This window comes from Zophobas morio, unplaced genomic scaffold (genome assembly GCF_036711695.1).
Source record: "Zophobas morio isolate AGI-343-1 ecotype UQ-CSIRO unplaced genomic scaffold, CSIRO_AGI_Zmor_V1 ptg000028l, whole genome shotgun sequence".
Taxonomy (NCBI): Eukaryota; Metazoa; Arthropoda; class Insecta; order Coleoptera; family Tenebrionidae; genus Zophobas; species Zophobas morio.
The window spans coordinates 2,840,351-2,853,745 of NW_026972133.1; the positions used below are offsets into that span (position 1 = coordinate 2,840,351).

The window sequence follows — 13,395 nt, forward strand, 5'->3', positions numbered from 1 at the left end:
TTAGGGAATTATGACAACCCGCAGAAAGAAGGCGGAATACGTGGAATATGATTCATTTTGATAATTTTTAATAAAAATTAATTGTTGTCCCACTTTTTCTCCTTGCTAATGCATTATTTATTTTGTAGGTTATCAAAAAAAGCAATAAAATTTGTCCTATCTATGACAGCAATTTCTAATAATTAGGATTAACCGTAACAATGCACATGTCAACTCTAAGTATCAGTATCACAGTTAGAATTATAAATTTTGTGGACTTCCTAGTGACGTCTATCTGTTAAACACGTTTCGTTTGTGTAGCTGCCTTCCTCAGTTCTTCTACAGTAGATTTTCTAATCTGTCAAAATAACTCTATTCTAGCACAAGACAACAAAATGTTACGACGTCTCTACGTAAGATATGGACTAAACCCAAATGTGTTTTTGTGCCGCTTACTTCGAAAATGAACCACACCACTTTAGTGCCGCTTTCACGAAACTGTCAATCCCGAACAACTCTTTAAAAGCTTAGTAAAATTTCAGTCCTCACCAATCCATCCGCACACCCACACTTTTGAATCACCGTTTCAATCCCGCGTTTCTATTCTGGTCAGGCTTGTTTATCCTGTCCAAAGAGCCCATCTGGTAGATTAAATTCGACAACTGCCGATCCCCGATTACATTTATTGCCAAGATTTAGATAGCATCAGTCGGCTTAATTACATTTTATATTACTGATTTTATTGTAGTAGCGAGGTGGCAAAGAATCCAACATGGTAAGTACTAACTTTTCAAAATAAAAATGTGTGTTAATTGCGTGGTTCAAGCACGAACAAGACTCTCTGGAGTACTTCAATTGTACCGGCTGCCTGGACGGAAACCGGTACTACAAAGGGTTTAGTTTGAACAGATGGACCAACCAGTTCACTTGCAAGTACCTGGAGAGTCTGTACTTGAAGTACTCTTACAGACAGAGACGAGCAGCTTTGATTGTTGTTATTCTAGCCGACGTGTTGTTTCGAGTACCTCTATTCTTTATTCCGGGTACCACAAAATATGAAGACGAAATACCCGAACTTGTCATATCTGTGTTGTGCGTTGTTATTAATTTAGTGTTAGTAGTACTGTGTTGTAGACGTTGGCGGTTGTTGAAAAGTGCGCACTTGAATAAAGCGGCTATTTGCTGCTGGTTGGTACTAATGACCCATAGCATCATAGACTCTGTAAGTTATCTAAAAAATGGGTTGTTGTGGTTTTCGGTTTGGTACGGCTTGACTACTATTTTCATACCATATACGATGTTTCCGTTATCGTTGTGTTGGTCAGTGGCAGCTGGGTACGTCTCGGTACTTACCCACCTCATCCTCGTAGCAATCAAGTTGTTCGCCGACGACTTCACCACATACGTAAGTCCCAACGACACTCTTTCCCCAAATACACTCCAATTGTAGTCCACCGAAGCCAACGCCTCCAAAACTTACCGATTTATCTCCACTTGCATTTTTTTCTTCACTATCAACTCCGCCGGGATCTACATCAAATTCCTGACAGACAAAAGCCAAAGACGCTCCTTCATTGAAACGCTCCACTTCCTGGAGAACCGCTGTCGCACCCAGGAGGAAAACAACCGCCAGGAGAGTCTCATCTACTCCATCCTCCCGGACTTCGTCGCCAAAGAAATGATCAAAGACATCGACTGCGAGGAGCGGCGAAACTCCTCGAACCCGCAGCAGTTCCACAAGATCTACGTCCACAAGTACAACAACGTCAGCATCTTGTTCGCTGACATCAAAGGCTTCACGGCTTTGGCTAGTAGATGCACGGCCCAGGAGCTAGTCAAGAACTTGAACGACTTGTTTGCGCGGTTCGACAAGTTCGCTTTGGTACGACCAAACGGAGTACTTTCTTTGTCATAGTTTGACTTTGTAGAGTAACCACTGCTTGAGGATCAAGCTTCTGGGGGATTGCTACTACTGCGTGTCAGGGTTGCCAACCCCGCGCACCGACCACGCCGACTGCGCCGTCGGAATGGGGTTAAAAATGATCGAAGCAATCAAAGACATGAAGACCAAGACAGGAGTAGACTTGAACATGCGAATCGGGATTCATTCAGGCTCGGTTTTGTGTGGAGTACTAGGGTTAAGAAAGTGGCAGTTTGACATTTGGTCACTTGATGTGAGGATTGCCAATCGAATCGAGGCGACGGGTACTGCCGGGTAAGTACTCTTTAGTCGTGGATGATTCCAGTACCGTGATTTTGTTAAAGTCGGGTTCATATCTCTGACGTCACGTACCGCTGCTTGACGAAGAAGTACTCCGTGGAACGTGGAAGCGCTAGTATTGATGACGCTCTACTCCGAAAGTACGACATTCACACCTACTTGATTAGAGAACAAGAGGAATTGTATGAAAACGTCCGGAGTCACGAAATAGTTGTGACCCCTCCACCCAAACGACAGTCGATTATTGTGGAATGGGTGCCCGAAATACCGTTCAAAGATGTAAGTACTACCACCGTACTACTCGTTTTTAGTAGTTAATCGTAGTTGCAAAACTGTGCCGCCGATGACGACAACACAGACAATTTCATCTGTTTGGCCAAAACCAGCGGAAAGTACGACGTCGCGAGGAAAGAATCGGCAATCGTGGTACCACCAGTCGTCGACAACATCACCTCAGAAATTGAAAACAATCTAATCCGACAAGGCTCTTTCCTCGATAAAGTTACGCTGAATTTCGTTGACCACGAAATGGAAGAACAGGTTGGTCCACAAACTTTAGCTTGTCGTTATTAACCTAATTTGTAGTACTCGCACCGCAAGAACGAAATGTTCAGATCAAACACGGTGTTGTTGTTCGTTATATGGCTACTGGCTATGATTATCCACCTTTTAAACCTGGAATAGTGAGTACTAGGGTCGTACAATCGTTTTGAGCCTATGGGCGGATCGTTTTTGCCTGCCCTCACCGAAGAAGGCGGTCCAGATCCTTCAAGGGCAGAATTTGTAGGTAGGCTCAAACTACAACGAAATTCACATTTTACCCTATAAAATTTTATTGACAAGAAATCAAGAATAGCAAAACTGAATACTTTGAAATATTGTAGATGTTTTGAAGTTTTTGTAAGCATGGTAACTTTTTCGAAAATTTGATTAACCAAATATGCGCAAAATCAAAAATCGGAAAAATTGAAATTCACTAATGTAAAAAACAGAAAATCGAAAAATACAAATCGTAAAAATCGAAAGTCTCAAAATAGCTAATCAAAAAATCGAAAATTCAATGAATCAAATACCTAGGTCGATCGAAAAGTGGAAATTCGCAAACCTCAAAAATCGAAAAATCGAAGGTTGGAAAACGGGAAAACCAAAAAATCGAAAAGTCAAAAATTTGTAATATTGAAAATTAAAAAAATCAAAAACAAAAATTAAAAAAATCGGAAATTAAAATAATCAAAATATATAAAGTAAAAAAATTGCAAAGCCTAAAAACTGAAACGAACAGAAAAATCGAAAAAGCAAAAAATTGGAAAAACAAAAATTCGAAAAATCTAAAATCGACAAAGTGGAAAATGGAAAATCTGAATAAAGAAACTTGAAAATTCTGAAAATTGGAAAATCGAAAACCAAAAAATCGGAAAGTAACAAAATTGAAGTCTAACAGTTGAGAATGGAAAAATTGAAAAACCGAAAATTCTAAAAATCGACAATGGACAAATTGAAAATCGCAAAATTTAAATTGAAAAATTGAACATAGAAAAATCGATGAATTGAAAAATCGAAAATTCGACTACTCAAATTTTCTAAAAATCGAAAAATCATAAAACTGAAAAATCCAAAATTCTAATCATCGAAAGTCTCAAAAATGAAAATCGAAAATTCTGAAAAGCGGAAAATAGAATATCGAAAAATTTAAAACAAAGTCTAAAAACCGAAGAATGGAAAAATTAAAAATCAAAAATTCGAAAAATCAAAACCGAAAAATTCAAAGATTTAAAAAGAAAATCGAAAAATCAAAAATCTGAAAATTGAAACTCGAAAATTTGGAAAATCGAAAAGTAAAAAAATTGAAGTCTAAAAGCTGAAAAATGGAAAACTGAACAATCGAAAATTCGAAAATCAAATATCGAAAAATCGAACAGCCGAAAAATCGAAAATTTGATAAATCAGATATGCGAAAAACAGAAAATCTGAAAATGCAAAACTGGAAAATCAAAAATCTAAAAATGGAAAAACCGAAAATCGAAAATTCAATGAATCTAATACGTAGGCCGATCGAAAAACTGGAAATTCACAAATCTGAAAAATCGAAAATTTGCAAGATTGAAGAACCGAGAATTGAAAAATCAAAAAACCGAAAAATGGAAAAATCAAAAATCGAAAAATAGGAAAACCGAAAATTCGAAAATTCATAATATTGAAAACTCTAAAAGTCGACAATTCAAAAATCAAAAAACTGGAAAGTAAAATAATCGAAAAATCGAAAAGTAAACAAATTGATAAGCCTAAAAACTGACGAACAGAAAAATCAAAAAATCCTAAAATCAAAAAGTGGAAAATCGAAAACTGGAAATTGAAAAATCGAAGATTGGAAAATCGAAAAATCGAAAATCGGAATATCGAGAATCGACAAATTAAAAAACCGAAAAATCGAAAAATTAAAAATCGGAAATCGAAAAATGAAAAAAAAAACGAAAATTCAAAAATCGAATAATCCGAAACTAAAATAATAGAAAAGTGCAAAAGTAAAAATTGCAAAGTCTCAAAACTGACGAACAGAACAATCGAAAAATAAAAAAAAATCGAAAAATATCTAAACATGGAAAATCGAAAATCGGAAACTCGAAAAATCGAAAAATCGAAAATTCGATGAAACAAATACTCGAAAAAGCGAAAAGTAAAAAAATTGCAAAGGCTAAAAATTGAAAAATCAAATAATCGAAAAAATGAAAATCGAAAAAACGACGATCGAAAAAAAATCAAAAAATCGAAAAGTGGAAAATCGGAAAGTAACAAAATTGAAATCTAAAAGCTGCAAATTGCATAACCATAAAAACTGAAACAAACAGAAAAATCGAAAAACCACAAACGCGGAAAAACGAAAATCGAAAAATCGCAAATCGAAAAATCGTAAAATCAGAAAATGAAAAAATTTTATGATTAATTGAAAATCGAAAAGTCGAGAATAGAAGAATTAAAAAACCGGAAAATTGAAAAATCGGAAATCGAGAATTAAAAACGTAAAATCGAGAATTCAAAAATCAAAAAAATCGGAAAGTTAAATATAATCGAAAAATGCAAAAAAATTGGAAAGTCTAAAAACTGACGAACAAAAAAATCAAAAAATCTAAAAATGGAAAGACGAAAAATCTAAAATTGAAAGAATGGCAAATTAAAAAATCGAAACATCGAAAAATCAAAAAAACGAAAAATTAAAAAATCGAAAAACGAAAAAACTGAACTCGAAAAATCAAAATACCCCAAATTTGAAAAATCAGTAAATTAGAAAGTAATAAAATCGAAAAGTTGATAGAAAAATCGAAACTGAAAAATATAATTCGATGAAACTGTTGGTCGAAAAAACAAAAAATTGCAAAGCCTAAAAACTGAAACGAACAGAAAAATCGAAAAAGCAAAAAATTGTAAAAACAAAAATTCGAAAAATCTAAAATCGACAAAGTGGAAAATGGAAAATCTGAATAAAGAAACTTGAAAATTCTGAAAATTGGAAAATCGAAAACCAAAAAATCGGAAAGTAACAAAATTGAAGTCTAACAGTTGAGAATGGAAAAATTGAAAAACCGAAAATTCTAAAAATCGACAATGGACAAATTGAAAATCGCAAAATTTAAATTGAAAAATTGAACATAGAAAAATCGATGAATTGAAAAATCGAAAATTCGACTACTCAAATTTTCTAAAAATCGAAAAATCATAAAACTGAAAAATCCAAAATTCTAATCATCGAAAGTCTCAAAAATGAAAATCGAAAATTCTGAAAAGCGGAAAATAGAATATCGAAAAATTTAAAACAAAGTCTAAAAACCGAAGAATGGAAAAATTAAAAATCAAAAATTCGAAAAATCAAAACCAAAAAATTCAAAGATTTAAAAAGAAAATCGAAAAATCAAAAATCTGAAAATTGAAACTCGAAAATTTGGAAAATCGAAAAGTAAAGAAATTGAAGTCTAAAAGCTGAAAAATGGAAAACTGAACAATCGAAAATACGAAAATCAAATATCGAAAAATCGAACAGCCGAAAAATCGAAAATTTGATAAATCAGATATGCGAAAAACAGAAAATCTGAAAATGCAAAAATGGAAAATCAAAAATCTAAAAATGGAAAAACCGAAAATCGAAAATTCAATGAATCTAATACGTAGGCCGATCGAAAAACTGGAAATTCACAAATCTGAGAAATCGAAAATTTGCAAGATTGAAAAACCGAGAATTGAAAAATCAAAAAACCGAAAAATGGAAAAATCAAAAATCGAAAACTAGGAAAACCGAAAATTCGAAAATTCATAATATTGAAAACTCTAATAAAAGTCGACAATTCAAAAATCAAAAAACTGGAAAGTAAAATAATTAAATAATCGAAAAATCGAAAAGTAAACAAATTGCAAAGCCTAAAAACTGACGAACAGAAAAATCGAAAAATCGTAAAATCAAAAAGTGGAAAATCGAAAACTGGAAATTGAAAAATCGAAGATTGGAAAATCGAAAAATCGAAAATCGGAATACCGAAAAATGAAAAAAAAAAAGAAAATTCAAAAATCGAATAATCCGAAACTAAAATAACAGAAAAGTGCAAAAGTAAAAATTGCAAAGTCTCAAAACTGACGAACAGAACAATCGAAAAATATCTAAACATGGAAAATCGAAAAATCGAAAATCAGAAACGCGAAAAATTGAAAATTCGATGAAACAAATACTCGAAAAAGCGAAAAGTGAAAAAATTGCAAAGGCTAAAAATTGAAAAATCAAATAATCGAAAAAATGAAAATCGAGAAAACGACGATCGAAAAAAAATCAAAAAATCGAAAAGTGGAAAATCGGAAAGTAACAAAATTGAAATCTAAAAGCTGCAAATTGCAGAACCATAAAAACTGAAACAAACAGAAAAATCGAAAAACCACAAAAGCGGAAAAACGAAAATCGAAAAATCGCAAATCGAAAAATCGTAAAATCAGAAAATGAAAAAATTTTATGATTGATGGAAAATCGAAAAATCGAGAATAAAAGAATTAAAAAACCGGAAAATTGAAAAATCGGAAATCGAAGAATTAAAAACGTAAAATCGAGAATTCAAAAATCAAAAAAATCGGAAAGTAAAATATAACCGAAAAATTGCAAAGCCTAAAAACTGACGAACAGAAAAATCGAAAAATCGTAACATCAAAAAGTGGAAAATCGAAAACTGGAAATTGAAAAATCGAAGATTGGAAAATCGAAAAATCGAAAATCGGAATATCGAGAATCGACAAATTAAAAAACCGAAAAATCGAAAAATTAAAAATCGGAAATCGAAAAATGAAAAAAAAAACGAAAATTCAAAAATCGAATAATCCGAAACTAAAATAATAGAAAAGTGCAAAAGTAAAAATTGCAAAGTCTCAAAACTGACGAACAGAACAATCGAAAAATAAAAAAAAATCGAAGAATATCTAAACATGGAAAATCGAAAAATCGAAAATCGGAAAATGGAAAAACCGAAAAATCGAAAATCGAAAACTCGAAAAATCGAAAATTCGATGAAACAAATACTCGAAAAACCGAAAAGTAAAAAAATTGCAAAGGCTAAAAATTGAAAAATCAAATAATCGAAAAAATGAAAATCGAAAAAACGACGATCGAAAAAAAATCAAAATATCGAAAAGTGGAAAATCGGAAAGTAACAAAATTGAAATCTAAAAGCTGCAAATTGCAGAACCATAAAAACTGAAACAAACAGAAAAATCGAAAAACCACAAAAGCGGAAAAACGAAAATCGAAAAATCGTAAAATCAGAAAATGAAAAAATTTTATGATTAATGGAAAATCGAAAAATCGAGAATAGAAGAATTAAAAAACCGGAAAATTGAAAAATCGGAAATCGAGAATTAAAAACGTAAAATCGAGAATTCAAAAATCAAAAAAATCGGAAAGTAAAATATAATCGAAAAATGCAAAAAAATTGCAAAGTCTAAAAACTGACGAACAAAAAAATCAAAAAATCTAAAAATGGAAAGACGAAAAATCGAAAATTGAAAGAATGGCAAATTAAAAAATCGAAACATCGAAAAATCAAAAAAACGAAAAATTAAAAAATCGAAAAACGAAAAAACTGAACTCGAAAAATCAAAATACCCCAAATTTGAAAAATCAGTAAATTAGAAAGTAATAAAATCGAAAAGTTGATAGAAAAATCGAAACTGAAAAATATAATTCGATGAAACTGTTGGTCGAAAAAACAAAAAATTGCAAAGCCTAAAAACTGAAACGAACAGAAAAATCGAAAAAGCAAAAAATTGTAAAAACAAAAATTCGAAAAATCTAAAATCGACAAAGTGGAAAATGGAAAATCTGAATAAAGAAACTTGAAAATTCTGAAAATTGGAAAATCGAAAACCAAAAAATCGGAAAGTAACAAAATTGAAGTCTAACAGTTGAGAATGGAAAAATTGAAAAACCGAAAATTCTAAAAATCGACAATGGACAAATTGAAAATCGCAAAATTTAAATTGAAAAATTGAACATAGAAAAATCGATGAATTGAAAAATCGAAAATTCGACTACTCAAATTTTCTAAAAATCGAAAAATCATAAAACTGAAAAATCCAAAATTCTAATCATCGAAAGTCTGAAAACTGAAAATCGAAAATTCTGAAAAGCGGAAAATAATAATAATAATAATAATAATATATTTATTTATCCAGCAGACTAATATATAGTCCATAGTGGATACAACCACAGGAACAATATTAAATTTACAATAAACACATAAACAATATTAAATTTACAATAAACACATAATGCTCACAACATTGGTACACTTACACATGATTCAATTCCAACAATTGTTTCCTTACATTAGCTTTACTAAAATTATGAAAAAATATATCTAGACGACCATCACAAACAGAATTATATAAGCGAAAAGCATATATCAATGGACAGTTATAATGATGAAAATAGAATATCGAAAAATTTAAAACAAAGAAAATTGAAGTCTAAAAACCGAAGAATGGAAAAATTAAAAATCAAAAATTCGAAAAATCAAAACCGAAAAATTCAAAGATTTAAAAATCGAAAATTTGATAAATCATAAATGCGAAAAACAGAAAATCTGAAAATGCAAAACTGGAAAATCAAAAATCTAAAAATGGAAAAACCGAAAATCGAAAATTCAATGAATCTAATACGTAGGCCGATCGAAAAACTGGAAATTCACAAATATGAAAAATCGAAAATTTGCAAGATTGAAAAATCAAAAAACCGAAAAATGGAAAAATCAAAAATCAAAAAATAGGAAAACCGAAAATTCGAAAATTCATAATATTGAAATCTCTAAAAGTCGACAATTCAAAAATCAAAAAACTAGAAAGTAAAATAATCGAAAAATCGAAAAGTAAACAAATTGCAAAGCCTAAAAACTGACGAACAGAAAAATCGAAAAATCGTAAAATCAAAAAGTGGAAAAACGAAAACTGGAAATTGAAAAATCGAAGATTGGAAAATCGAAAAATCGAAAATCGGAATATGGAGAATCGACAAATTAAAAAACCGAAAAATCGAAAAATTAAAAATCGGAAATCGAAAAATGAAAAAAAAAACGAAAATTCAAAAATCGAATAATCCGAAACTAAAATAATAGAAAAGTGCAAAAGTAAAAATTGCAGTCTCAAAACTGACGAACAGAACAATCGAAAAATAAAAAAAAAATCGAAAAATATCTAAACATGGAAAATCTAAAAATCGAAAATCGAAAACTCGAAAAATCGAAAATTCGATTAAACAAATACTCGAAAAAGCGAAAAGTAAAAAAATTGCAAAGGCTAAAAATTGAAAAATCAAATAATCGAAACAATGAAAATCGAAAAAACGACGATCGAAAAAAAATCAAAAAATCGAAAAATGGAAATTCGGAAAGTAACAAAATTGAAATCTAAAAGCTGCAAATTGCAGAACCATAAAAACTGAAACAAACAGAAAAATCGAAAAACCACAAACGCGGAAAAACGAAAATCGAAAAATCGCAAATCGAAAAATCGTAAAATCAGAAAATGAAAAAATTTTATGATTAATTGAAAATCGAAAAATCGAGAATAGAAGAATTAAAAAACCGGAAAATTGAAAAATCGGAAATCGAGAATTAAAAACGTAAAATCGAGAATTCAAAAATCAAAAAAATCGGAAAGTTAAATATAATCGAAAAATGCAAAAAAATTGGAGAGTCTAAAAACTGACGAACAAAAAAATCAAAAAATCTAAAAATGGAAAGACGAAAAATCGAAAATTGAAAGAATGGCAAATTAAAAAATCGAAACATCGAAAAATCAAAAAAACGAAAAATTAAAAAATCGAAAAACGAAAAAACTGAACTCGAAAAATCAAAATACCCCAAATTTGAAAAATCAGTAAATTAGAAAGTAATAAAATCGAAAAGTTGATAGAAAAATGGAAACTGAAAAATCTAATTCGATGAAACTGTTGGTCGAAAAAACGAAAAATCGAAAATCAAAGTGACCTTTTTTGAGACAGGCTGTATAAGTAAATCTAAAAAATATTACTGCAATGATAAATCACAGGTATAGACTCATCACATCAAATTTTACGATGACGTCATGCATTTTTTGGCGAAGATAAGCAAATACATTTTGATCGTGGCTTTGAAAGTATTCTTCGACTTTCGTTCCATTTCAAAATTTACTTTTTGTATATTTCAGTGGTCACAACGAGTTCACTAACTACGCTGAAGTATCCAAAGATTAAATTTGTCACCGAAAAGATGTCGGAAGTAATAAATTATCCTATCGGTCGAAGAACGTTCGGTCCGGTGTTACACCTCGACCCAAGAGAGACCGCAGTAAAGGATAACAAATGGAACAGATAAAATAAAGCGTCAAATATGATTGATAAACTTTAAACCAAAATTATGAAGTTTACAAACTGAACATTTTTTTTGCTTTTTGTTTTATAATTATGGTCGGCACAATTAGACCTAATATTAGTGTGATTTTGAGCATATTCTCGATGTTATTAGAGCAGGACAGGTTTTTTTTTCTAACTAATTGACAAGATTTCTATGTATTCAGTTTTGCAATTTTTGATTTCTTCAATAAAATAAATTGACTCAGTCATTATTTTTTTTTAGTCACCCTGTATGTATAAACAAATCCAAAAAATATTAATGGAATGGTAAATCACAAGTATAGACTCATCATATTCTGAACATTTTAGATAGGGTATTTATAAAATTAAAACTAATTCAGGGTAAGAATTTGGTCAACACGTAAATTTCGTTCGGTGACGACCGGCAAAAATGATCCGCCCATAGGCTCAAAACATTTGCGTGCGATTGTACCAATATCTTCTAATATGTCTTTTTTAGCAACGCAGTACTTGTTGGTATTCTCAGTAGTGCGACTTTAATTTTGGCCATAGTCACGTTTCTCGTGGTTGCCGGAAAGTTCCAGGTGTTTCCAAGTTGGATTCAAAAATGTTCGCAAGCCCTTAGTTACGGGAAAAGCCGAAGGACTTTTGTGGTCGCTAGTGTGGTCTTCGTCATGGCTGCAACTAGCGTCGGGGCGCTGCTAACCCAAACTTGTATAACCCAAAATGACGGAAAGGGTACTTCTAGTAGTACTACTAAGAGCTTTGTAGCTCAATTTTTCGAGCACTTTGTTGTTGTTGTAGAAACCAGTGACCAGTGTCAATCGTACCTGGAAAATAACCGTCCCCACTATGTCTTTTTTCCATGGATGCTTTGTATTATAGCCACCGCTACCGCTCTACGAGTCAACTACTTGATCAAGTTTTACTTGACTTTTATGATGTTGGGGGTATTCGTAACACTGATCAACGTACCACAGTACGACAACGTTTTTTTTTGTTGTCGGAACAAGTAAACCACACTAATATAGTACTTCGTTGTTTAAGTCGTTTTTTCTAGTACTTCTGGTACTTCCGACTGCGATTTAGCCAATAGTGACTTAACCAGGATTCAACTGGTGGCACTTCTGGTTAGTTTCCTCTTCGTCATTGTTTACCACGCCCGCTTGGTCGAAGTGACCACCCGTCTCTACTTCTTGTGGAAACAAAAGGCTGAACAAGAACTCAATAGCATTAACGCTACTAGACAAACCAACATGCAACTTTTGTCCAACGTACTACCCGATCATGTCGCCTTACATTTTCTCAGTAGAGACTACAGCAACGAAGTAGGTACCACTCGGGTTTGACCTCACCCACGACTTTCCGTTTTCAGGAACTCTACTCCCAGTTTCGTCAAAGCATCGGGGTACTTTTTGCCAGCATCCCCAACTTCACCAAGTTCTATGCGGAAGACAAAGGTCTCGAGTGTATTCGTCTGCTCAACGAAATTATCGGTACTTCAGTTACTTTCGTCTCGTCGTACTTCTAGTACTCACATCTTGTTTCAGCCGACTTTGACGAAATTCTAGACGATGAGCGCTTCGTCGGCGTTGAAAAAATCAAAACTGTGAGTGCCACCGCCACGTACATGGCGGTATCAGGGCTCAACCCCACCACCAACAAAGACCCTTTGTTGCTGCACACCCCCCAGCACCTAGGGGCTTTGATTGACTTCGCCATGACCATGAAGCAACGTCTGGAGGACATCAACAAAGACTCGTTTAACACTTTCAGTCTGCGTGTGGGGGTGTCCTTCGGGAATTTGGTCTGCGGGGTCATTGGTGCCAAGAAACCCATTTTTGACGTGTGGGGGGACACGGTGAACGAAGCGTCGAGGATGGACTCCACGGGGATCGCCGGGGAAATCCAAGTACCCAGACACACGGCTCTGGTAAGACCACAGTTGGACTAACTTTCTTAATTTAGTAGTAGCTTCTAGAACAACAAGGGTACCACGTTAGAAATAGGGGGTTGGTGAGGGTGAAAGGAAAGGGGTTAATGGAGACGTGCTTCGTGGTGGGGAAGAAACTAAAGAAGGTGAGAAGTTGTCAGAGGAATTTCAGCCACACGAGCAGCTTAGGGGCCATGGTTTACGCGATTGCCCAAAATAGGAAAAAGTTTATCAGTCAGAGTTATAGGTCCTAATAAATCTTGTTATTAAGTTGTGTTTTTTGGTCACGCATGACGCGAATAACGTTTCCGTGGACGCGCATTTTAACAATAAAATTATATCTGGATAATCAATTTATAGCTTTGGTTAATTTTGGTGTTTATCGTCAAC

General features: G+C 32.8%; 1 protein-coding gene across 1 annotated transcript; it reads left to right on the forward strand.

Moving 5' to 3' along the window:
- The first annotated feature begins 701 nt into the window (after positions 1 to 701).
- On the forward strand, positions 702 to 13,275 carry LOC135136967 (adenylyl cyclase 78C-like). The gene is made up of 12 exons (XM_064066474.1): positions 702 to 754; positions 806 to 1,384; positions 1,430 to 1,861; positions 1,908 to 2,194; positions 2,245 to 2,479; positions 2,525 to 2,740; positions 2,786 to 2,883; positions 11,572 to 12,084; positions 12,133 to 12,400; positions 12,448 to 12,568; positions 12,623 to 13,005; positions 13,047 to 13,275. Exons 1-12 carry the CDS (start codon positions 752 to 754, stop codon positions 13,257 to 13,259), a joined length of 3,348 nt encoding a protein of 1,115 aa, XP_063922544.1. The 5' UTR covers positions 702 to 751; the 3' UTR covers positions 13,260 to 13,275.
- Positions 13,276 to 13,395: the final 120 nt, after the last annotated feature.

Bases quoted from the DNA above. Each gene is read 5' to 3' on its own strand.
- LOC135136967 (XM_064066474.1), top strand. The intron at 1,385-1,429 runs GTAAGTCCCAAC...CTCCAATTGTAG, and splicing joins CCGACGACTTCACCACATAC to TCCACCGAAGCCAACGCCTC. The intron at 2,195-2,244 runs GTAAGTACTCTT...ATTTTGTTAAAG, and splicing joins GAGGCGACGGGTACTGCCGG to TCGGGTTCATATCTCTGACG.